Source organism: Crotalus tigris, unplaced genomic scaffold (assembly GCF_016545835.1).
Source record: "Crotalus tigris isolate CLP2741 ecotype Arizona unplaced genomic scaffold, ASM1654583v1 scf7180000024437.13266115, whole genome shotgun sequence".
In the NCBI taxonomy this organism is placed as follows: Eukaryota; Metazoa; Chordata; class Lepidosauria; order Squamata; family Viperidae; genus Crotalus; species Crotalus tigris.
In genome coordinates, this window is record NW_024100606.1 from 4,878,461 (window position 1) to 4,905,910 (window position 27,450).

The 27,450-nt window shown below is 36.9% G+C and overlaps 1 protein-coding gene across 4 annotated transcripts in view; it reads left to right on the top strand.

Annotated features, from left to right (window-relative positions):
* G3BP2 (G3BP stress granule assembly factor 2) overlaps positions 1-27,450 on the top strand; it is a 71,707-nt gene that overhangs the window by 31,038 nt on the left and 13,219 nt on the right. For 3 of the 4 annotated variants that reach the window (XM_039331418.1, XM_039331420.1, XM_039331419.1), the window contains exons 5-9: positions 14,073-14,163; positions 20,591-20,693; positions 22,345-22,525; positions 24,274-24,372; positions 25,987-26,089. In XM_039331418.1, coding sequence (XP_039187352.1) covers positions 14,073-14,163; positions 20,591-20,693; positions 22,345-22,525; positions 24,274-24,372; positions 25,987-26,089 — 577 coding nt within the window. The remainder of the gene's footprint in view (positions 1-14,072; positions 14,164-20,590; positions 20,694-22,344; positions 22,526-24,273; positions 24,373-25,986; positions 26,090-27,450) is intronic. The other variant, XM_039331421.1, reaches the window with a different exon arrangement.

Consider the following 27,450-nt stretch of genomic DNA (forward strand, 5'->3'; position numbering starts at 1 on the left):
CCGCACTTAAGGAAGAAAAAAAAAATGTAAGTACTGGCTGCTGGCTAAGGCAGCTTCCACAAATGGCTCCATTCATAAGTAAAGGAATGCTACAGGCAAAATCCATTCAGGAGAAAAATCCCTTGCAGCAAAACTTACAGCTAACAACAGCATAGCAATAGAAGCTAACACGAGATATCAGCCAAATAGAAATTGCCAAACACTCCTTAAGAACACAAAGCCCACATTGCACAAATCCCAGAACTTCAAAGTCACAAAAGCACATAAGAATCCTTCCACTCTCCATCTCCTTCCCTCGTGCCTCACCTCCAGCCATTGCTGCCTTTTTTTCATTCGTCTTGGAGGGCGACCCCTCCCCCACTGCATTTCTTGCCTGTTTGCTGCTGCCAGCACAGGTGACTGTCATAGTAGTTGTAGATCGGCTCATGGCCAGCCTGTTTCATCATCATCATCTCCTCTTCCTCCTCCTCCTCCTCCTCCTCCTCCTCCTCCTCCTCCTCCTCCTCCTCCTCCTCCTCCTTCTTCTTCTTCTTCTTCTTCTTCTTCTTCTTCTTCTTCTTCTTCTTCTTCTTCTTCTGTGCAACTGACTCCACCTCCTCCCAAGGCTGCTGCTTTTTTTCTCTCTCCCTCTCCTGCCCAAACTGCCTCCTTTTATAGCCTCTCCTGTCTCCGCCCCTCTCCTCCTTTCTCATGGGGGAGGGTGAGCCAGAAGTGAGCCTGGGGCCTTTGCAGCTCCAGAGGACTCTCTCACTGTAAGTCCTTGCCTGTGCTGGTCTTTCCCTCCCCCACTACACTTGGCTAGTCAGGCTGTGTACTACCTGCCACTCATTAATGTACCACAAGTGGTACGTGTACCACCGGTTGAAAAGCCCTGCTCTAGAATGAATATCAAATCATCTGCAAATGCTTGCAGTTTGTAAGTTCCACATTTTATTTTCAATCCTTTAATTTCTGGATCTTGCCTAATGTTTTTATTTAAAACTTCCAAAGTTAAGATAAATAGCAATGGGGATAATGAACATCCTTGTCTTGTGTCTTTTTGTATATCAAAATTTTCTTTGTAATCCCCTTTACAATTACTTTTACTGTTTGTTTCTGATATATTGTTTGAATCATATTTATAAAATTTTGACCAAAGTCCATTGTTTTTAGTTGTTGAATCATAAATTGCTAAGAAACATTATCAAATGCCTTTTGGGCGTCTAAAAATACTAGTGCCAGTTGTTTCTCTGGATGAAGGTCGTAATATTCCAATATATCTAGTATTACCCTCAAATTATTTTTTATTTGTCTCTTTGGCAGAAATCCATTTTGATCTGGGTGTATAAATTCAGTCAAAACCTTTTCAGTCTCTCAGTCTCTATTGATGTAAAGATTTTATAGTCCACATTTAGTAGTGATATTGGTTTATAGTTTTTGAGCTGGGTTTGAGTCCTCTTGGTATCAAAATAACATTAGCTTCTGTCCATGTATTTGGGAGTTTTGCCTCCAATAAAAGTTCATTACATACATTTTTCAGTGGTGAACTTAATATATCTTGTAAACATTTACAATTTCTCATAGTATTCTTTATTACCTTTTTACTGCTTCATTTTTAAATTGTAAATAGCCTTTTTCATCTACTAAATTGTTTATCAATTTTTTTCTCCTGTTTTTTAAATTTATAAGCTAACCATCTTCCTGGTTTGTTTGCATTTTCAAAGAAGTTTTGCTTTGCCCTTTTAATTTGTTGTGCCAATTTTTCTGATTCTGTTAAATTTAATTTATGTTTTATTATTTCCATTTGTCTTTTCAATATTTTCTTTTGTGGGTTTATTTGTAGTTCAAGTTCTAATTTTTTAAATTCTTCTCTTAACAACTGACATTGTTGTCTTTTTTTCTTTACATTATTGCTATGCCTCGAAAATATGCTTTGGCTGTATCCCATATATTTTGTAATGTTATATCTTCTTTTTTATTTTCTTTGAAGAAAAATTCCATTTCTTTTGTTGCTAAATTTATAAATTCTTTCTCTCTTAATATAGATTGATTCAAAGTCCATCTTAATTTTTTCTGCATTCCTTTCCACACCATTTTAAGGGGTTATGATCTGCCCAAGTACTTAATTCTATTTCAATTTCCTGCATATTAACTCTTAATTCAGGCATCATCTAAATCAGGGCTTTTCAACCAGTGGTACGGGTACCACCTGTGGTACATTGGCACCTGGTAGGTGGTATGCAACTGTCCTAGAAAAGAGGTAGCAGGGGAGGAGAATGAGCTGAACCGATGGCAGCACTGCACAAACCTGAGTGAGAGATGGCTGGAGCTGCAGGGCTGTCAGGGCTCAGCAGAAGCACCAGGATCAGCGCTTCTTCAGGGCTGTCAGGGTTCAGTGGAAGTGCCAGGACCAGCGCCAGGTTCCAGCTGGAGCTCGGCGCTGATCCTGGCACTTCTACTGAACCCAGAAGAAGCACCGCTGGAATGTTGCAGCATCTCCAGGGTCTTGTGATTTACATTCAGATGCTTGGCAACTGATTCATATTTATGACGGTCACAGTTTCCTAGGGTCATGTGAAGTGACCAAAACCTGCTGCAACCACCCAGCAGACTGGGGGAATAAAAACCAAACACACCCCACCCCATCCCCGCTGCCAATCCTCAACAGAAATGCTCACAACAATGAAAACCTCGGACAGGAGGAGGAGCGCAGCCGGGTGGGCAGGCAAGTGTCTTACTCGGTTGTGGCTTGGGGGCATTTTTTTCAGTGCTATTGTAAATTCGAACAGTCACTAAGCGAACTGTTGTAAGTCAAGGACTACCTGTACTTTATCACTTTTTTTTCCTTTTGGGAGAGAGTCATCAAGTTTTTGACACCTTGCTAGGCGACTGGTGGTACTTGGATGTTCCATATCCTAAAAGTGGTACAATGGATGAACAGGTTGAAAAGCCCTGATCTAAATCATCAATTCTAGACCAAGATTTATGACTATTAGAATAAAATGTTTATTGTGATTTTCCTGGATTTGTTTCTCTCCAGATATCTTGTATATCAATTTCCTCTATCATACTGAAAAAAGTCCTAGGTAATCTTTTTCTTCCTTGTTTCCCTGATTTACTACTTTTATAATCTAATGTCCCATCTACTATTGCATTGAAATCCCCAATTAAGCATATATTTTGGTATTCCATTTCTACTATTTTTCTGTAAAGGTTTTGATAAAATTCTTCTTGTTTATTATTTGGTGCATATATTGCTATCAAAAGTATCTGTTTTTGATTTAAAGATATTTCTACCATTAATATTCTTCCTTCTTCATCTGCATAAATCATTTTGAAACCTATTGTCTCTTTGACATATATAACTACTACTCTTTTTTTGTTGTTGTTGAGCTGATGCATAATAAAGTTTTCCAAGTTTTGGATTTTCCAAAAAATTATAATGTTGTTTTTTTTTATGTGTGTCTCTTGCAAAAAAATTATATCAATATTTAATTTCTGCAGTTGTTTGAAAATTATTTTCTTTTTGATGGGGAATTCAGTCCATTTATATTCACTGAAAATATTCCATTTTCCTTCTCCATTTTGGTTTACTTATATTTAGATCTTGTTGATCTCGTAATCCTCTGCTCTCTTACTATTCCCTCATCATCATCATCTTTTTTTTATTGAAAAGTTTTACAAAAGTTTACAACAAAACAACCCCAAACCCCCCCTCCCCCTCCCATACTTCCCAGAGCTGAATACAGGGTTACAAATAGGACAACATTATTTGACAATAACATTAACCAACTATATAAAAACCAAATCCATAATACACTTTAACTCCCTTTTAACATAAAATAAACAAATTCTAAATAAGCATAATACATAAACAAATTAATATCCTAATTCTTAAACAATACGATATAATAAAAATTCCACTATAACAAACTATTGATAATAATAATAATACTCATTATTCAAAAAGTAAATGAAACTTTTTATTCCCATATTTATTTTGAATATAGTCTATCCATCTTCTCCAAACTGAAATATATCTTTCTTGTGAATGGTCCTTCAAATAAGCAGAAATTTTCGCCATTTCTGCTAAATTAGACACCTTAAGAGTCCATTCTTCCACAGTGGGCAAAGAATCTTTCTTCCAATATTACCTGACCAATAATCTTGCAGCTGTTATAAGATTCAACATCAAATTAATTTCTTTAACATCACAATCTTCAATAACGCCTAACAGAAATAATTGTGGCGTAAACTTTATCTTTCTCTTAAAAATCTTTTGAATGTTCCACCAAATCTTAATCCAAAAGGCTTTTATATTTCTACAAGTCCACCAGATATGAAAATAAGTTGCATCTAAACTACCACATCTCCAACATTAGGATACATATAAGACAACTTTTGTGGGTTCAGATGCCATCTATAAAACATTTTATAAAAATTTTCTCTTAAATTTTGAGCTTGAGTAAATTTTACATTTCTAACCCAAATTGTCTCCCATGTATCTAATAGAATTGGTTCTTGAATGTTTTGAGCCCATTTTACCATACAGTCTTTAACTCTGTTTCAGAATCCAGTTCTGTTAAAACATTATAGACTCTCTTTATATGTGCTCGATTTTGCTCTTTAATCTGTTTTATCAAATTCACATCCTCTAAGGAAATACCAACCTTTTGATCTAAATTCCACCTAACTAACAATTGGTTATATTGAAATCAAGAGAGTACAATATTTTCTTGTTTCAACTCAACTAAAGATTTTAGTTGCCAATCCTTCCCTACCAAGTTAAGCAATTCCTTATAAGAGATCATATCCAAATTCACACCTCTAGATACCCCCTCTATTGCGTGTCCGGGAATCCCGCAACTTGGAATTTTATAATTCAACCTATAATAATACTTTTTCCAGACACGCAATAAAGCAATTCTTAAAATATGAAATTTAAAAACCTGATCTACTTTTTTATTATAAATTAAATATGCATGCTATCCATATAGTAAATTCCATCCCTCAAGAGAAAGTATATTTTTATTTGTTAAGTTAAGCCAATCACTAATCAAAGTTAACACCACTGCATCGTAGTACAATTTTAAATTAGGTGCCTTAAGTCCTCCTCTTTCCCGTGCATCTTGTATAATCTTAAACTTAACTCTTGGTTTTTTTCCTGCCCAAATAAATTTGTTAATGCCCTTCTGCCATTCATCTAAATTAGCATCTTTTTTTAAAATAGGTATCATTTGAAACAAAAAAAGAAATTTTGGTAGAACATTCATTTTAATCGCTGAAATTCTCCCCAGCAAAGATAATTGTAATTTTTTCCAATCATTTAAATCCTTTTGCACTTTTGCCCATAATGTCTCATAATTATTCTTATACAATTTTACATTAGAGGCTGTGATATATACTCCCAAATATTTAATCTTTTTCACTATTTTAAAACCTGTTAACTTAACCAACATTTCCTTTTCCTTCATAGTCATATTTTTGGATAATATTTTAGTCTTATTATTATTTACTTTAAAACCAGAAACTTTCCCATATTGGGTTATAATTTCTACTAAATCTATAACCGAATAAGTCAGTTGAGATAAAGTCACAAACAAGTCATCTGCAAAAGCTCTCAATCTATAATCATTTTTATTTATTTTTATTCCCTTTATTTTAGTTGATTCACGAATTTTAATTAATAAAATTTCCATTGTTAAAACAAACAACAACGGAGATAATGGACACCCCTGTCTTGTACCCTTTTCAATTTTAAATACCTCTGTTAACCCCCCATTAACTATGATTTGAGCCGATTGTTGTTGATATATAGCCTTGAGAGCATATAAAAACTTATCCCCAAAACTCATTTTCTCTGCAACTTTCAATAAAAATTGCCAGTTTAACTGATCAAAAGCTTTTTCAGCATCTATAAAAATCAAAGCTGCAGGAATTTGATTATTCTTATCCAAATATTCAATTAGATTAACAATTTGTCTTACGTTATATTTCATATATCTTCCAGTTATAAATCCAGATTGATCACTATGAATCACTTGTTTCAAAACATGCATTAATCTATTTGCCAATATTTTCGTAAAAATCTTATAATCTGTATTCAAAAGAGATATGGGTCTATAATTCTTAGGCTGAGCAGGATCTTGATCCTCCTTTGGAATCAACTATATAAAAGCTCTTCTCCAATATGGAGGCACTTCTGCTCCTGACAGAATGCTGTTAAAGAGTTCCTTTAATGGTTCTATCATTTCTTCAAATAAGATTTTATAATACCTTGCTGTTAGTCCATCTGTACCAGGAGCTTTACTAATCTTCAATTGTTTAATAGCAAAAATAATTTCTTCAGAAGTAATTGAACCATTCATCTCATTTCTTTGGTCATCTGAAAGTCTAGGAAAATTTGCAGATTGCAAATATCTATATCTGAAACTTGTATATTTTCACTAGCATATAGCTTTGTATAAAAATCTAAAAAACTCTTTTTAATCAGGTTTTGTTGATAAACCTCTTTACCTTTATAAACTATTTTATCTATAACCCTTGATTTCTGTTTCTTCCGTAACTGATAAGCCAGCCACCTACCAGGTTTATTTGCATTACAAAATGTATTATGTTTCATATAACTTAAATTAATTGCAACCTGATCGGCCATTAACATATTAAATTGCTCCTTCAACATATTTATAGAAACTTTTAAACTATTATCTGATGGGTTCAAAATATAAGCCCTCTCTTTCATTTTAATCTCTTCTTCCAACCCTTCACGCTTTTTGTCTGTTTACACCTATGTGCATTATTCATATGAATCAAAACCCCTCTCATATAAGCTTTGCTGGCATCCCACACCATTGAAGTACCTTTATGCATATTCAAAACAAAAAATTCCTTCAAATATTCTCTACATTTTTGAGAAATCCCCTCATATCTAAATAAATTCTCATTCAACCTCCAAGGTCTTCCACTTCCTTCTTCAGCAGATAACTTCAACCATACAGGACTCTGATCTGACAAAGTCCTAGAAAAAATCTTGGCATTCTTAACCCTAGAAAAGAGATCAGTAGTAATTAGAAAAAAAATCAATTCTAGAAAACGATTGATGCCTGTCAGAGAAGAAAGTATAGTCTCTATTTTCCATATTCTGTTCTCTCCAAATATCTCTAAGTTCCAAATCATACTTCAAATAAAAAAAAACTTTAGGTAATTTAACTTGATTAGAAGATTTCGTAGATCCTCTCTTGTCCTTATTAGCATCTATAACGCCATTCCAGTCCCCCATCATAATAACAGATTTATAATCCAATTGAGTCAGTTTCTGATGTATCAGCTTATAAAACTGCCTTTGTTGTTGATTAGGAGCATACAATCCAATAATAAGAAGTCTCTTGCCATATAACGCTAGATCAATAATAACATATCTTCCTTGTGGGTCAGAATCAGTTAATTTAGCAGATAAATCTTTCCGCACATAAATAACTACCCCCCCTTTTTTCTCCGGAGCAGGAGCTATAAAATGTGATCTTAACCGTGAGTTAATAAAATACTTTTGATCCTTTGAGGTAATATGAGTCTCTTGCAAACAAACAACATCATTCTTATGTTGTTTCAAATAATGAAATACTTTCCTTCTTTTCTGTGGCGAATTCAGGCCATTAACATTCCATGTCAGAAACTTTGCCATCTTTAATGGCCTGAAGCCTCCGGACCATCGCTTGAAGATCTGCAGTAGAAGATCTCTTTGGTCTTGTCCCTCCCACGGGCTCTGAAGTAGTCACATCCTGTACTGTAGATCCAGCCTCCACTTCTCTCTGTTCCTTTTTTCTACATGTATAAGCTGCACGAGTCATTCTCTGCCCCTTTGGAGCCTCTTTTATCTCCAAACACTGTTGAGCATACTCCTGTAAGTCACTTACAACTAATGACATTGCGCCTTCAGCCGGCAGTTTTTCCAACTTATCTTCATCTCTCTTAGATCGTGGAGATGGTGGTGAACCTGCCTTCAGGACAGAAGTTTAAAAATCTTTCGCTTTTAAAATTGTATTAAGCCTATAACGTGTCCCAGCATAGTTCACCACTATTCTTACAGGTATTTCCCATCTAAATTGCACCTGTCGTTTTTTAAGCTCCTCTACCAAAAAAGCAAATTCCTTTCTTCTTCTGAGGACTTTTGGAGGAATTTCTTTTAATATTATAACATCTTGGGCTGCAATTTGAAATCTCTGCTTGTAAAAAGCCTATATAATTTTGTTACAAAGCGATCTTCTAGAACAGTGGTTCTCAACCTGTGGGTCGGGACCCCATTTGGGGTCAAACGACCATTTCACGGGGGTCGCCAAACAACGCAGTCCGCCATTTTCCCCCCTTTTCCTTAGCTGTGCTACTCCCTTTTATTCTATTGGCTTTTGAAAGCCAACAGAATAGGCTCTCTTGAATAGAGTCTAATTCTATTGGCTTTCAAAAGCCAATAGAAATTGTCCAGGCTGTCTCTGCCCTGCTGAGCCCGCCAAAAGTCCCATTCTGCAAACGGTGCTGCACCAGTTGAGTAGTCCTCAACTTACGACCGGTTGAGTAGTCCTCGACTTATGACCGGTTGGGGGTCGCGGCATTGAAAAGGGTAAGAACCACTGTTCTAGAAAAATAAATAACCACATCTCTTGGTAAATTTCTCTGCCTTGCAACCCATGAATTAACTCTAAAAAATTTTTCTATCTCTCTCAGAATTTCCTCCTGTTCACATTCCAAAATTACAGCCAAGTTTCTGGATATTTCTTCTCTCAAATCCTCTTGCAAGTTCTCTTTCAGACCTCTTATTCTCAAAGCAAACTCCATATCTCTATATTGTGACCTAATAATTTCATCCTGTGTCGTATCAATTTTAATTTCAACTTTATCAACTCTGTCTTCTAATTTTTCAACGTTTTCCACAACGTCATCCACACAGTCATCAAGACGTTCTATATGAGAAGCAAGTCCTTGAAATGCAAACACAATGTCTTCCCTCATCTCTCTATTTTTACTCTCAAAAAACTCCGCCATTTCTTCTTTGATCTGTCGCGCTGTTTACCCAAGGCATCCTGTAAATCTTTAAGAGTCAATGCATGCGATGGGGGAGAAGGCGGGGGAGATTTAGGCTTGGTCTGCTGTACCACCGGAGAGGAAATTGAGGCTTTAGGAAGAACCAAAATTCCAGGACTTTTTGAAGCCATTTTCAGACTATTAAAAAAAAAAAACACTTCTTATAAATCTTGTAAAATCTTAAACCAGCACTTAAAGAGGGGAAAAAAAGAGAAAGTCCAACTAAAAAAAAAAGAATCTTGCTTTTTGAATGACTGTCAAAATCCATTACATTGTTTAAACTTTGTTACCTTTAAAAGTGAAAGTCCATCTTAACGATGTCTGTTCAAACAAAAAAACAGCATTTCTGCGCCATTTTCTACTCGTCCTTTTATTAAGATTAATAGATGGAGAAGTTTCTTTAATTCTCCTGAGTTAAAGTCCCAAATTCTCACAATTCTAATTTCTCCTGATCAGCTCCGTCTGCTTTAAATTTACTCACAGTTTTCTCTTAGAAAGCAGAAGTGGAAGCAGCGTCTAGCTTTGTTCCTTTGAAATCAGAACAAAGACCTCCTGGGGTGTGGAGAATACCACGGACTCCGAAGGAGTTCTCACCCTTCGACCCCCAATAAAAAAAATATGGGGGTCTTGGGGAACTCAACTTCTATCCGGGCAAGCTCGCCTCCTCCCCTTTTCCTGAGGAGAGAAGCTTCAAGCCCCGAAACAGCTGTTGATCGCCGTCTCCGCAGGCTTTGACACATTCCCAGGGCGGGCGGACGGCTAAAGAAAAGCCGCCATCAGTGCAGCTGTCACCACCGGAAGTCCTATTCCCTCATCTTCTTTATTCATCTTCTCTTTTTCCTCTTCCACCTGTGTAATTGTTTCCTCTATTGTTTGTTCTATCTGTTTCTGGCTTTTTCCATCCTCTTGTTGATAGTGTGTTCTTTCTCCCAGAAATGCTCTATATCTTTCATCAAAATCCTTTACCTTCCACATTGACTCCAAACGATATCTTGTGTTATTCCAATTAATTAAAATCCCTTCTGGCATCAGCCATCTAAAATTTACTTCTTTTGCAATCAGCTTTATAGTCAAGAAATGATATTGTCTTTGAGTATCCCTTATTCTCTTGGGAATCTGTTTCAACACTACTATTTCTTTATCTTGTAATGGATTATCTCTAACTCTTCTTAATATCTCATCCCTCATTATTTTCTTCATAAACCTTACATGGACTTCTCTAGGCAATTTGTGTTTCCTTGCATAACTTGAATTCATTCTAAATATTTCATCCACTTCTTGCTGCATCTCCAATCTTTCCATTTCTAGGGTCTCTGCTAATAGATTAAATAGATTAATAATAATCACTTCTGCTATATTTTCCTCTTTATCTTTGGGTATGTTCTGGAATCTCAAATAGTGTATTGCCTTCTCCATTTCCAAGGCAGCGACTGCCCCTTCTAGGTTTTGATTTCCTTCTAATTTTTCATTCTCTGTTATTAGTGCTTCAATTTTTTCCCCAGTATCTTCTCATAGTTCTTCCACCTTCTGAATTCTTCGTTCATTTTTAAGGATCATTTGTTGTTGAACCTCAAAATGTGTCTTTATGTTAAGTATTTGTTTGTTTAGCTTATCAAGATTGCTTTTTCTTTCCTGATGATTTTTCTGCATCATTTCTTGCATTAGTTGTAAAGCCGCATGCATCTCTTTTTGGAGGTTGTTTGCCTTCTCTCATAATATTGCTTCAATAGATCCCTGACATACTGGGCTAGATGTTCCAGAAGAGGGTGCAGAAGCAGGGTTTGTTTTTGTTTTGTTTTGTTTTGTTTTTTTGTAATTTTAGTGAGGTTTGGTGCACTCATTGTTCAATCAGGCAGATTTTGTAAATCCACAGGGAGAAGGGAAAAAAGAGAGAGAAAAAAGCCAACTGCTTTAGGCTATAATCCGACTTTAAAAAGGAGCCAACTATGTTAGGCTATAATCCAAGTTTAAAGGGGAACCAACTGCTTTAAGCTATATTCCAAGTTTAAAAGGGAGCCAACTGCTTTAGGCTATAATCCAAATTTAAAAAGAAGCCAACTGTTTTAAGCTGAAATTCAGCCAAATAAAAAACACCAACTGCATAAGTCTAATCCAAATATTTCTGTCAGTTCAAAGATATTAGAGAGAAAAAAGAAAAAAATCTGTCTCTAAATAGTTTCTATAATAGTTATATCTAAAGTTGAAAGATGTTGTTAAAAAAATCTTTGTTTTTTCTTTTGTAGAAAAGGATGTTCTTGGTTTAGCACAGGTGTTGTTTCAAGGTCATCACTCTTCTGATTTTTTCTGTATTATTGTAATATCTTCCTTCACCACTAGATGTTCTCATTAGTTATAATGTCTCTATCCGGTAGTAAAACTTTTATTTAAAATGCTCTTTCACAACAAAGTAAAAAAATCTTTCCAAGTAAAAAAAATTAACCAACAACAGATTATCATTTTTTTTCTTTTCAATCAGTCTCGAATCTTTTCTGCATATTTTTTTATATTCCTTAATTTTGTCTCGCCACTTTTAACTCTCTTCTTCCCAAGTCTTCTGGGTTTTTTTACTTTTAAAAGTTATCCAATTCAGGGAATTATATTTTAAAAGTCTGTAGGGAAGAGAAATAAAGAAGGATCTCACCCAGATCAAACACGTTATTGATAGTCAGCTGTTCGCCAGCACTGTTGTGACTTTTCACTTCTTCCTGGGCTGTCTACGTGCTTGCCGACAGCCTTTCTCCCGCCTGTTTGAAGAGTTTCCTCAGTCTGTTTGGGCCAACCGCCGTTGGCTCCAAATTCCCAAGGTTTCCCTTCCTCCTCATTACCTCTCCAGGGCAACTTTCTGACCTCTTTGGGTCTCCAGACGAAGCGAAATCGGACTAGGAAACCGGAGCTCTGGTTTTTACATCCGTGTCGCCATGACGCCCGGGATGAACTCACGAGGGAGAGAAATCTTATTTCCTTTCCTTGCCATTTGCCTTCTATGCCTTGCTAATGGTAGGTTGAGGGAAAATATGGAAGTAGCCAGAAAACCTTTCCCTTTCTTTCCCCCACCATTAGTTACACCTGTGTTAGTTTGCAAAAAGACCGGCGTCTATGGGAAGCTTACTCTAAAGGAAGAGTTTTGCTGGCTACTTCCATGTTTTCCCTCCACCCACCATTAGCTGCACCTCTATATGGGGATTGGGGAGGAATGGTGCAGGGGGTGGGGGCAGAGGATGCCCAAGCAACTGTGGGTACTTCAAGGAGTAGGAAGCAGAGCATGGGATATCTAGTGGATGAGGGAAGGCCAGAGGCAGGTGATTTTGTTCCATGATTTTCCCCACCCTTGAGGCACCTCATGCAAGCTCAACGACCCACATATTTGTTTAACAAATGCATTGGAGAGAATGGGGGTCTGTTCACTTAATGTGATTACTTAACATCCTCTCAACGTGTGGATGTAATTGACAGCTCCATTACATTTGTAACTTGAGGATTACCAGTATTACGTCTTCCTAAAAAAACCTCCTTTATACAGAACTGTGAACTAGATCAGGATTAAAAGCTTACTTTGTGTTCCTTGCTGACCATCTACTCCTTCCTTTAACTATTATCAGAAATGTAGGACAGCATGAGCAGTTTCACTTACATTACAAGAATTTGGGTTCCTCCAGAATTGGAGGGGAGATATGTCTAAGTGCAAAACTAGAAAGCAAAGACATGTATCTATACTTACAAGATGCATGGAGCTCTTGCCTGGTTTCTATTACTTCATCAGCCCTAATAACAAGAACAACAACAACCGAAATTGCAAGCCATAGCTAATAAACCAAATGCTTTTTCAGCTTTCCCAGAGCTTCTCCAAATTGTGTGGAAAAATTTGGATTTTCAAGGGAAGGGCAAGTGAAAATTTAAAGCAGACATGTTTTTGCTAGGCTTAATTTTTGATTATTTTTCTAAAAATAATTTCTAAAAATGTAATGTAAAATGCCTACAAGCTGAAAGTTTCATTTATAGTTCTCTGCTGACATCTTGCATTGTAACCCAGGCAGGCAGTTCTAGCAAAATGTGACTTTATTTAATTAAAATGGAAAACAAAGGGCAAATGATTAGACCAGTGATGGTGAACCTTTTAGAGACCAAGTGCCCAAAAACTGGCCCTGCCCCTGCTCCACCCCCTGCCCCGCCTGCCCGCAGGGCCACTCACCGCCTCCAGGGCCCGTCGTAGATCACCCAGGCAGCCCAGCAGCACTATGGCGGTCATGCCCTCTGCCTGCGCCCTGTAGCATCAACTGTGCACGATGAGGTGTGAGGGCAGAATCTTGTCTATGTTGCCTAGCTGCCATGTCCTTGGCTGCACTGCTCCACGTGGGCGATGTTCAGGGGCGATTCTCCTTCACGGGCCTGCTGGAGATGAGGGGTCGCAGGGGAAGGTGAGGCTGGGGCAATGGCACGTGTGCCCACAGAGAGGGCTCCGAGTGCCGCCTCTGGCACTTGTGCCATAGGTTCACCACCACTGGATTAGACTATAGCTAGAAGTGGGGTAAGAGCTAAGTTTGATGATATCAGTATGAACTAGCAATTCTAATGGTTCCAATTCCAATAATAATGGTTCTTCAAATGTGAAATTTTGAACACTGGCTGAGAATGGTTATTTTTTTCTTGTTCATTTCAGTATATACCAGATCCTGTATTATTACAAGACTTGGCTATTCACTGTTTGAAAATAAAAAAGTCTTCCTATTGATAGGCAAAATCTCAACTCTGAAGAGTCTTGGGTTTAGTGATGCTTCCCAGAAACTTGAAATTATGGCAATCAAGCTTTGTTATGTCCATAAAGAAAGAAAAGGCACATCAAAGTGATGTATTCTTTCATTAAATGCTCTGTACCTAAACCTCCCTCACATTGAGCTCATCACCAGATGACTTCATGCATATATCAGTGGAGCTTTCTTTGCAACTATGCACTCCACAGATATTAACTTTGCCCTTGCAAATTAAGCTTTCTTCTCTCTATGGTATCTTTGTTTTCTCAGGGATCTGTTCCAAACAAGTTTTATGTTCACAATGATATATTTCGATATGAAGATGAAGTATTTGGTGATTCTGAACCTGAACTTGATGAAGGTAGGGATATTTTTATATGAATTATACTATTAAATACTATTAAAATAGTATTTAGTAATAAAACAAAAATAACAAACACAAAATGCATATACTAAAAAAATGCATAAGTACTTAAAATAAGTGAAATTACAGCAAGAATATACAGTATGTTGTTATAACAGTAATTATAATTCCATATATAATTACCTAGTGTAAATGTTATGCAAGTGTATGTGTATGTCTGTGAGTGTATTTCTACTACACATATATAACTATAATGCTTTTTTAAAGCCTACTGTATTTTGCTTAAAAGACTATACAGTATTTCACTATATCTATCCATAAAAAGTCTGTGTTTATCTCCTCATTAAGTAATCTCCTGATTAATTGTAATCAGGTTTTTAATCCATTGAGTAAAAGAGATCATATATTTATCTTTCCAATGTTGCAGTATCAGACTTTTAGCTAAAATAAGGGTATGGAGAATTCATTTATATTATCTGGTTGTCAAATTCCATGTACTAAGTAGGTAATTAAGAGAATAGTAACCTCTGAAAATTTTACTGTTTGTTGCACAGTCAAATTTATATAGTCCACTTGCAAAGCCTTAGTAAGTATAGAATATTATATAAACAGGTGTTTGATAGTTTAATTTATTAATTGATTAATCCTATATCCATATCAAAATACAAAACAATAAAATACAGAATCTAATTTCATGCTAAAAGAGATAGAAAATGCAGTAATAAAACACATGTGCTAAATACAAAGAATCAACATTCAAATCTTCTTTACAGGATACCCTAATCTATTGGGTTTAGGATGTTTAGGCACTGACCTTGGCCATGCCTTCTTCGCCTCCAACCTGCCACCTCAGCCCATTTACCACCAGCTTTCCTCCTTTGCTGGCCCTTCCTCAGTCATTGTCCACAGCCAATGGGCCCCCAGCCCTGCGCCCTTTGGCCGTACCTATTTGCCCAGACACGCTTTGTTCCGAGCCTTTGGCTGCATGGGACAAATAGCCGCCAGCCAATCAAGTGGCAAGTAGAAGCAATGGTGCTGCAGGGGCAGCATGCGATTGGCAATGGGCATTCGCAGGGAGTGGGGATGGCAGTGGACAATGCAAGATTTTTTTTTAAGTATTTCGGTTGCTTCACAAGTTTTGGGGCCTTGCAGTTCCGTCATCAGGACCTGAGTAAGGGAGACTGGCGGCAGGCATAGCAGCTGTCAAGACCATTGGGGGCACAGACAGGTGAGTGTGTTGGGGATCAGGAAAGGAAGGAGGGGCTTCACAAGGACAGCTTGCTCACAGTTGAAACGAAAGAGGGGAGCAGGAGCGAGGCTGACACAGAGCAGGGGGCTCTGGAGGAGATGTGTAGGTGAGCTGCAGGGCTGGTGCAGCTTCTGCAATTGCGGGGAGGGCTGGGGGAGGCACAGCAGACAAACTTGAGATGGTGCATGAACTACCCATTCGGTATCAGGCTGGAGTCCAGGCGCAGAAGCAATGGAGGAGATGATGGGGAAAAAAAGGAAGCCGTTTCCTAGTCTCCCCAACACACTGTCGCCTGTCTGCCTCCCCAGTGGCTTCGGTGGCTGCTACTCCCACCACCGCTCCCCCTCTGTTAGGTCCTGGTGACAGTTGCAAGGCCCCAAAATTTGTGGAGCAGCCACTGTACTTTTTAAAAAGTTCTTGCATCACACACTACCCCCTCCCAACCCTTGTGATCGCTCATCACCAATCACACGCTGCCTTCACAGCACCATTGCTTCTGCCTACTACCCGATTGGCTGGTGGCTATTTGTCCCGTGTAGCCAATGGCCCGGGACAAAGAGTTCCTGGGCAAATGGCCAGGACAAATGGCAGAGGGCCAGAGGCCCACTGGCTGTGGAGAATGGCTGGGGGAGGGCCAGCAGAGGAGGAAAGCTGGCTGTAAATGGGCTGAGGCGGGAGGTTGGAGGCGAAGGAGGCGCGGCCAAGGGTCCATGCTGAAATGTCCCAATCTGAATCTGTTCGATATAACAAGTTCTTAGCTCAGCTGCCTTAATTATAAACTATGCAGTTCTATTCACTATGTATAGATTAGAACCCAGAAGAAATAGGACAGTCTGTGATTCAAATCTCAGCGGGCTGTTCTTTTATCTAGGGGTGTCATGTAAGCCCAAGAGTCAAACAAATCATGAACAATGTCTTTGATTGGTAGGGCACTGCATATACATATTCTCTCATGACACGATAGGTGGTGGAACTGCCCAAATTTGGTTATGGAATCCAGTAGCTTGAATCTGACTCTGAAACATGCCCTTTTTGCCAATTGTGTCAATTTCACTGACAAGTAATTTTTCAAATTGAAAAGTAATTTTGTTCCTAGCCAAGCAACTTAAAAATCTATTTTTTGCCATTAACTCCATGTCAGTTTGAGCACTGATATCTAATTTTCCTTGCCTGGGAGGCAGTTGAAAATAAATACTGGGAAACCCATGCTGTGAAATAACTTTGGTAAGTCAGCTTATCCAGGAATTGGGCTGAGCCATAGTTATCTGTCCTAAACATATTTTGGGTAGCGTACCAGAGTCTGTTGAATGGATCTTCTGCCAGTATGTGAAAAAAAATTTAATTTTTAGGTATGGAGCATTTCTGCTTTGTTTCTGTTCTGACCACAGGGACTAATGTGTTCTTATCAGTTCCTAGTAAGCTTCTTAAAAAACAGGACTGAACTTGGTCAAATGAGGTGGCTTTTGCAAGGCTCCACAATTCCACATCATAAGTCAGCATAGGGACTATTTTTGTCCTGAATACTTTCAGTATATACATTCAGGTATTCTGATAATAGTAATTAAATAATTTGTATAATCTTGTAATACTTGTCTTGGCCCTTGCTGACCTTCCTTTAAAATAATTTATCCATGATTGTGTTGATAAAAACCACTCCTAAATAAGTAAAAGAATTCACTTGTTCAATAGGCTTCCCTTTTAGTTATATTTCACACTTTTTTGTCACTTTAGATTTGGTTTTATTGATGTTTAAAAAATTTAGAGCATAGTAGGTACAACAATGTTTTCAGGCTTATTTGAGAATGCACTCTTAAAATCATATCAGCATATAAAAGAATATTAATAAACATATCATATCTTTTTCCTTTTCTCTATAGCAAATATGATAAAAATATTAATCTCTGATAAAAAATACTAAAAATACAGGTCTCCAGCAGAAAAGGGATAAAAGGGATGAAAATAAAATAAAATGGGATGAAGTAAAAGCAAAGAATTAGTTAAAAATAAAAAGGAGGTTTTAGAAGGAGTTCTTAACAACAGATGTTAGATCTCTACACCATCTTTCTGGGCCCCAACATGTGTTTTAAAGAAGTATTGTCCTCATTACATTTCCAACAAAATGATGTCTCAAACAATCCTGTATTTTTGTTGCTTAAGTTGTAGCTTAAGGTCCATTGACACTTTCCTGTAGAAGTTGAGACACTTTTTAATCATCTAGACAATAAAGAAATGTACTTATTTCACTCATCTTTTAAAATCTGCATATCAAATTGATTTATTCATAACAAATATGTACCAAAACTAATAGTATTTTTTTTAGTTTTAAAAAATTTAACAAACTTTCCTAGTATCTCAGTGTCTCAGAAGCTGAAAATGTTGTTGGTCCAAACAATATTATTAATAAAAGTTGTAGGTATAAATATTGCCACTGTTACATCTAATAAATTATATTTGTCTCTTAGCACAGCATATATTAAAAATTCATCCTCATCCTCTATCAACTGATCCAAAGTCAGTATTCTTGCTTTCATCCCATTTTTTCATATCAGCATCTTTTTTTCCAATTTTTTAATGTTTGGTTTCCCCATAAACTCAATTTAGCATGTGGAAAAGGACCATTTTAAAGACATTATATTCATGGCTTCCTAACAGATATGATTATTTCTAGACATACTAGAATTTTAATATATTTTGATCCTAATTCTAACCCAAAGTACTGTATATGTATATTCAAAAATTGTACTAACAAGGCATTTAATTACTAAAGAAGGCATTTTTGTGAAGAAGAAAAAAAGACAGCTTGTAAGATAACAAAAGAGTGGTGTGGTGGCCTAGTGGGGAAGATGCTTGCTTCCCACTTGGAAGGTTGAGGGCTCAATCCTAAGTATAAGCAGATGTTTCTTTCCTGTAGCACAGTCATGTCAGACTCAAGGCCCATGGGCCAGATCTGGCCCACAAGCAGACTAGGAGGAGGAGGTGACTGAGTAGTTACCTCCTCGCTTCTTCGGGTGCGTAGCGCTAGCAGAGGATGGGCAGCGGGAGCCTCTCCAATGCATGGAGCTCTGTGGCAGTGGTAACCGCAGGGCAGGCAGGCATAGCTAAAGGTCCCTCTGCCTGAGATTGAGTGGCTGGCAAGGAAAGAAAAGATAGGGAGGGGAAAAGAAAGGACGGAAGGCATTGGGTTGTGTGTTTCTTCAGTTCTCACCCCTGCCTGCCTTGCTGCCTTTCCTCTTCTTTCTTTGTCTGTGCTGCACACATTGGGCAAGGGCCAAAGCTAGTTGAGAAACCCAAGCCACGTCTTAGAAATAATGCACTCTTGAACTAATATGATATATAGTCTTACATGCAACAAGCCCTTTAAGGGCAACCATAATGCTGATGCGGCCCTCAGTGAAATTGAGTTTGACACCCCTGCTATAGTGAGAAGAAAAACTATCTGCTGTGAACTTGTAGGCATCAGGAAGGGCATCTAGCTAGTAAATGCTCAGCTCCATCCAGTCACCATGACTCCATCCCGAATAGGGACTATAGCAGTGGTTCTCAACTTTTTTAATGCCGCGACCCCCCAACCGGTCGTAAGTCGAGGACTACTCAACCAGTCGTAAGTCGAGGACTACTCAACTGGTGCAGCACTGTTTGCAGAATGGGACTTTTGGCGGGCTCAGCAGGGCAGAGACAGCCTGGACAATTCCTATTGGCTTTTGAAAGCCAATAGAATTAGACTCTATTCAAGAGAGTCTATTCTATTGGCTTTCAAAAGCTAAGGAAAGGGGGGAAAAATGGCGGACTGCGTTGTTTGGCGACTCCCGTGAAATGGTTGTTCGACCCCAAATGGGGTCCCGACCCATAGGTTGAGAACCACTGGACTATAGGGTCATAAAAAGGGAGGGGTGTTTATGAGGTAACAAAAGAGCTAATGAAAAAAATATGTTTTTACCTGGCAGGATGCAATAAAGACATATTTCAGAATAATCCAACAAATCAGAGAAATAAATTTTAAAAGGTGAAAAAACTTACAACTTTCCTGGAAAGGATTTATTGTGATAATAAAAATTGATGTCTTACAGAAATAAATTTCCTATTTCAAATAATAGATTGGATAAAATTTCGTAACAGCAGAATATCCACTCTAGAAGGAGCGGGCTTAGCCAATGGACTTCATAGATATTTATGGGATAAAGAAACCAAAGAAAATAAGGATCAGAAGGAATATAATATAGGAGAAAGTTAGTTTTTAAAAACTATAAAATCTGGTAAAGAAGATATGCTGTACGTCCCTTCCATCCAGACTACACTAGGTTGGTCTACCTTATAGAATCTTCTCTGCTTGTGTGAGGTTAACTCCATCCTTCTTAACATTCCTCAGGTCCTTCAAAAGCTGGCTATCCATTCACATCTGGGGGTACTAGGGAACCAAAAAAAATCTTACAATTTCTCCTTACTGTAGCTAACAGCATCTTCTCTTGTGCTTTCTATAATAATTTTTAAATATGAATGTTTTTATATAGATAGTCCTCAACTTACAATCATTCATTTAGTGATCATTTGAAGTTACAATAGCACTGAAAAAAGTTAATATGACCATTGCAGCATTTCCACGGTCACATGATCAAAATTCAGATGCTTAGCAACTGACTCATATTCATGATGGTTGCAGTTTCCCTTTTGTAATCTGACAAGCAAAGTCATTGAGGAAGCCAGATTTGCTTAACAACCATGATACTAACTTAATAACTGCAATGATTCTCTTAACAAATGTGGCAAGAAAAGTTGTAAAATGGGACAAATTTCACTTAACAAATGTTTCACTTAGCAACAGAAATTTTGAGTTTAATTGGTCTACCTGTATTATCAAGAAATAGATTGAAGGCATAATGAGAATTGCTTAATGAAGATAGGAGTCTACAATAATTAATGCATTTGCAAATAACTGAAAACAGCTATCTCAAAAAGGAAAAAGATGACAGAATTTGGAATACTTATATAAAGCCAAGATAATTTATTAGATTATATCTACAAATTTTATGGCATTTGGCTTTATGGAAACTGAAATTTATTATAATGCATCTGAATTCCTGGAATAAACATGTTCCCTTTCATTTTCAGTAAAATTGAAAATATAAAATATTACTGTGGCAGATATTGCACTTTTATGAATTATGAATTATATTTTAGAATCAGAAGATGAAGTAGAAGAGGAGAATGAAGAAAGGCAAACATCACCTGAACCTGTACAAGAAAATACAAGCAGTACTTACTATGATAGTCATCCTGTAACGTAAGATAATTATCCATGCTTGTGTTGCAGACAGTCTGAAAATCCATGAATCTGCATGTTAATGTCTTTATCCTTAACCCATAATAAAATAAGTTATGAGAACTTGTAATCCAAAGGAAATGAAACTTTGTTCATGTTTTTTACAATTTTTGATACAGGCAGTTAATTATGTGGTTAAGTACTGATGAATTACTTAGAATATCATGAGGTTAAGGTTTTCTTTAGTGATCATTATAACTTCTACTATAAACAGAAGTCGAAATCATTTAAGACAGTGGTTCTCAACCTTTCTAATGCCGTGACCCCATAACACAGTTCCCCATGTTGTGGTGACCCCCAAGTGGGTGTGGCCACCAATAAGAGGGAGTAGGACAGCTAGGGAAAAGGGGAAAAAATGGCGGATAGCGTGGTTTGGCGACCCCCGTGAAATGGTCATTCGACCCCAAATGGGGTCCCGACCCACAGGTTGAGAACCACTGATTTAAGATGTTTATTTTGTATTAAAGTTCTGTGTAAGGGGTTTGTATATAAAAATAGAAAATGCTAGTGTGTTTTCAGTGCAGCAGGCAGTATTAAAATGACCAACCATTCTTACGAAGCACTTTCCTGATGAGTTTTCTAAATGTACAAGAGATAATTACCATTGTTTGTTTGCTTATTTTGCTTTGTTGTAGCCTAGATCCCCAATATAGGAGTGATGTACCCTGTCAGATGCCCTTAGGCCCAACCAATGTCCTTCTCTACCAGACTTATTGTTGATATATTTTCAACTAAAATAAATGGAAAGTTAGTTGCTATAAAGAACTCAGTTTCAAGCTTCATTAATGTTTTTTGGTGTGAAGCATCCCTTTGGTGTCAAATACAGGTAGTCCTTGACATGACTACAATTAAGCCCAAAATTGCCAAGCAAGGTAGTTGTTAAATGAGTTCCACACCATTTTATGACCTTTTTGCTACTAATAAGTTAAGTGAATCGCGGTCATTAAGCAAATGTGGTTTCTTCCATTAATTTTGCTTGCAGGAAGCCAGCTAGGAAGGTTACAAGTAGAGAACACATGATTCCAGGACAGTTCAACTATCATAAATACATAGCAGTTGCCATGTGCCCACATTTTGATCATGTGACAATGGAGATGCTACAGTGATCGTAAATGTGAAAAATCATGAGTCATGAGTCATTTTTTTTCCAGTATTGTTGTAACTTCGAACAGTCTCTAGATGAATGGTTATAATTTGAGGACTACCTGTACTCTGTCCAAGGCATACTTAGACAGTAAAGTCATGGATGCCTGCAGCTCAGCGGTTTTTATGGAGTAAATGGACCTGCAAAGGCAAAACATCTTGGTTGTTCTAGGTGGCTAGAAAGGGTGATAGATGTTTTCTGAATTGCTAGATTCACTATAAAAGCCACTTTCTCATACAAAAATCTAGAAATGTCCATCTATCTCAAAATACTAACGACTTCTGCATCTTAAAAAAAAGACTTTTAAATAGGGCATCAACAAAAGGAGTTCAGGTAAAACTAAATGATGCATAAGATACATATATATAACAATTGTATAGTAAATTGTAGTAGTACGATTTTTTCTGAAAATTGAATAATACTAATAATTTACATTAATAGAAACAGTAAAATATGTGATTATTCTAGTAATGGAATAGAAGAAACATTGGAAGAGTCTTCTCATGAACCTGAACCAGAGTTAGAATCTGAATCAAAAACTGAAGAACTAAAAACTGAAGTGGAAGAAAAAAAACTTGAAGAAGTAGAAGAAAAATCTCCATCCCCACCTCCTGTAGAAACTGTTTCTCTACCACAGGAACCACCAAAGGTTGGTTAAGTTAATATGCTTTGTGTAGTTAAATAGAACCTGATAGCAAACTCTTGATCACGAGGGTGCTCTAAATATTTTTAATCACATGTAGACCTAAAGAGAATATAACTTGTGCTAATAATTTAGTGTGTCAACTATATTCCAGTTGTCCAGTATGTACAGATATTATAATTACATACTATCTAAATCCAAAAGATACATACATATAATTGATAGAGGTTCATAAGTATGTGGAGTATTATTTAGTACTGCAATATTTAAACATTGTTAGAATATAGTATTTGTGCTTTTATCGTAATCATAATTACTTCATATTTTTCACTAATTTAATTTGAAATAATCCAGTCCTAATAGTTAATCCCTTATTACTGAGTGATAGTTGTAGTACTTTGCCTGTTTGGCTTTGCAGTCTGCAGGAAAACATTAAGAACTTTATACACAGTCCTTAAATTCTTAAATACCTGCATCTTGGTTTTGATAATTGAAGATTACATACTATATTTTTTTTCTGGTACACACATAATATTCTTGCTGTCTTAAAGAAGGGTAAAACATCAGGAGTGTACCGTCAATACAACTTTGCATTAGTGAATTTAGCTACACTTAAGCATTTTATTGGATCTAATGTTAACCAAAGTTAACTTTAATGTTAGCCCAGGATCTCTTCTAATTTGAATTTCAGATTTGATTGACAATAATTAATAATACTTTTATTTAAATTTATTCGTTTAAATTATTTCGGGTCCTACTCATTCTCCAGATTATTTTGGGTTGAAATAATAGTCTGTAAAAAAAAAAGCCAAACCAATTCAAAAACACAATAAACAATGAAATAATATAGAATACCAGATAATAAATGTGACACTAACATAGGTACCTAAGAAATATAATAAGCTTTGGACATGAAGTCACAAGTACAAGAGTAAAAAGAAGGTTTTCATTTAGTAGTAAAAATCAGATATTTTGATTTCATCTTTGCCCTCAGGCAGGAGCATTCTAAAGCCAGGGTATCACAACAGATTTCTCAAAGTCCTTGAAGTTCGACATGTCACAATATGTTAGTTTAGATCAGTGTTTCTCAGCTTGGCAATTTTATGCTTAATATCTTAAGCATTGGTGGCTGAGGAATTCTTGGAGTTCAAGTCCATGCAATTCAAAGTTGTCAAGATTGAAAAACATTGCTGTTGATGATATACAACATTTTTTTCCCCTGATACTGTATCTTCAGGTAGATTGTTTAGTGAAAAATCAGCTCATAAATTGTTTGTGCTATAAATGTTACATAGGTATTAAGAAAAAGCTGAAAATAATATCTTTCTAAAGTTTCCTGTTACTGAAAAAAGTTCCTGAATAATTTTGCTTATATTAATTCAGGCGCTGATAATTATCCTGAAAGCAAGTTTGTTTTCAGTTCAGGAAGGGAAGGGATTGAGAAAATGTTATTCCCATCATATTTTTCATATTTTTAAATGTGAGAATATTATATCTGTATTACTTAAAAAAACATAAAAGTAATTGAATAATTGACATCAGCATGTGTTAGTAAGAGCATTTGTAACCTTATGCAATGAACCTAAGCATGGTGCTTGTTTAACTTGCACAGCAAATAGATTCAAAATACAATGTTCTCATTAATTCTGTCAGTTGTGGATTAGAATAGGAATGTTTTCATAATCCAGATTTTACTTAAGGAATGCCAATAGTTTGCCATAATCAGTAGACCAAGTTTATTGCATTTCCTGTAGGCTTTCTCCTGGGCTTCAGTGACCAGTAAAAATCTGCCTCCTAGTGGTACTATTTCTTCTTCTGGAATTCCAAGTCATGTTAAAGCACAAGTCTCACAGGTAACCAATCTGTGGATGTCTTAGGTTGTGCAGGTTTGGTCATTTTCAGGAAGAGGGACAAATGGCCATTGGCAAGCCTAGATTTAGAATTTAGACTACTTCTGGTTGTATTGTATGTTACAGGTAATGTTTGTACCAATGAGTTGTTTCTGTTTGATGACTTAGGATTTTTACTAATTTATATAGTAAACAACATTTCACTGGTATCTAAACAATCTATTACTAATCTAAGACATGGATGTGTATATATTCTTTATGCAGCTATGTTATTGTATGAGAATCTCAATGATTTGCATTGAATATTATGTATAATGCAGGGATCCCTAACCCCAGGCCACAGCCTACTCTGGGGCCTTGAGACATTCGGAACTGGGCCATGGAAGTGGCAAGCATGCATTCACGTGCATCCTTACTTGCATGAGCAGTGGGCAAACGCATGCTTGTGTGCTCCATTTGCACAAGTGGCAGGCATGCCTTTCCACAACTCACGCAAATGGAGCTGGGTGCATACTTGCCCACCATTCACACGGAACCATCCCCTCCCTATCAATCCACAAAGCCGGAAAGGTTGTGAAACTCTGGTATAATGTACAGATAGTCTTCAACATATGAATAGTCACTAAGCAACCATTACAGTGCAATTACAGTGTTCGCTTTAGGATTTCCATAAAAGTAAAAACATGTCCAGGCATTTGGCAAACTGCTTCATAATAATCATAGCAGGCTCCATTATGGTTGTAAATTGAGGACTACCTGTATGATATGCCCTGTGTGATCTGAAAATTAATGTATCCTAAGAGCAAGGTAATTGTACATGGTGGAAATATAGAGTATTCTTTTTAACAAATAATGCAAGTGCCTGGATGACCTGAGGCATACAAGTTTCTTGATCAGTGGTCTAATTGTTTAAAGTAAATATCCCAAAAGAGAAGAAATAATATGCTATGAGATTAGAAAAAAGAAATCCCTGCTCATCCTCAACTTAAGGATTTTTAGAAAGAAGATATTTGCAGCTATAAAATTCCAGATTTATTAGCAGGCGGATAAGAAAGAAAATACTCCCAACTTCTGAAATTTCTCCTCCTCCATAATATTTGAAGAAGTTCCCATTCCATCTGGTTGGCTTTAACTTGATTCTAATGTAATGCAATTGCTTTTCACTATTTTTATATTGGTTACTTGCCTTTGTGATACTTGATGTGGCTTAAAAAGTTTCAGATCATTCTGGACTGAAAAAAATGTATGATTGTGAATACCTCCTATACCCATCTGCTATAGGTCTTGTGCATATGCAGGAGGATGAATATTTTCCTTCTGAAAACAGTGCTTCATAACTACTTGCCTATAGGGCAAACTAGTGGGCAATAATGGAAAAGAGCTAAAAAAATCTCTCATAAGGCTAATATTTCAGTTCCAATCAATATCAATAAAATATACATTAGATGTGGTTTACCAATATTTTGTTTGTGATTTTCTTTGCTGATAGAGCAACAAGCTATATAATTATTGAAAATAAATGGTGAATAAGGTGTGGGGGGGGTTGTATTACCAAATAAATACACAATGCTCATGTTATTTTGGATTTTGTTATCTTAAATTTTACTAATTTTTCAGCAAAGAGTTGAAACAAAATCTGAAAACCAGTCTCAATCACCTCGTGTTCGTGAACAGCGTCCAAGGGAGCGGCCAGGTTTTCCATCAAGGGGACCCAGGCCAGGTATTCTTTCAATTTGTTGTGAATTTTCCTGGATTTCCATAAAGATCAAGATGTGAATTTTCACTTAGAAATTATAGACTTAATACATGCAGGTAAAAAAAGTATACATAGGAGAAGATCAGGTATTGCACATCAGGTATTGCACATCAGTCATGCAAGAATAGAAAGGCTCCCAAAAAGAGAAGCTACCTTCTGGTAGGTGATTCAATTATAAGGGATGTAAATTTAGGAAAGGATACAGAGGCTTTGAAAGAGGTCAGGTGTCTTCCAGGTGCTACTGCCAGTAGGGACAAGAAGCGTATTTCTAAAATAATCAAGAATGGCAGCAAGGACTGTGATGTGGAGGCTATTGTACATCTTGGCACTAATGATCTGTCCCAAAAAGATGTACTCTCTGTGCAGAATGATTTCCAGAGCTTGGGGAAGGAACTTAGCAGAATAGGCTGTAGGCTTACTTTCTCAGAGGTTTTACCAGTGTATAAGGAGCAAAACGGAAAAGGCCAGCGCATAGCACAATTCAATATGTGGCTAAAGGAGTGGTGTAAAGGGGAAGGCTTCGGATATATTAGTCACGATGTCAGTAGCTGGTCCAATCAAAAGATGTACAAAAGAGATGGTTTGCATCCATCAAAAAAAGGGACTGAGTTACTCAGCTATAAATTCACAGATTTTCTGGAGGGAAATTTAAACTAAACAGCGGGGACAGGGAGTTAATTGATACGGAACAACCCTGTCCCCGGCAATTTAAAAACTATAGGGCTATCAGTGCATGTAGCATAGATGTGTGTGTGGACAAGAATACCAACCTTGCTACCAATCAAAATGAAGCCTCTAATAGCGAGTGCCACATAAAGTGCACTAACCAAATAGGTGGTAAGACAATAGGGGAACTCAGGCACCACACAGGTTATGTAGAAAGGAAACACAGGGCCACCCACAAAGGACTCAAATGTTTATACACCAATGCACAGAGTATGAACAGCAAACAGGGTGAACTAGAAATTCAGGTTAACGAGGGCAGATACGATATTGTTGCCATTACGGAAACATGGTGGGATGAAACTCACACATGGAACACACAGCTAGAGGGATTTAAATTATTTAAAAGAAACAGACCAAATAAAAGAGGAGGTGGAGTTGCTCTCTATATAAGAAATAACTACATCTTCACAGAAATAGAGTACAACAATGATAAAAACTGTCTTGAATGCATTTGGGTCAATATAAAAGGGGGGGGAAATGACATTGCCATAGGTGTATACTACAGACCACCCAACCAAACAGAGGAAATAGATGAACTTTTTGCTAGTCAGCTAACTAAGGTATGTAGGAAGCACACCACAATAGTAATGGGGGACTTT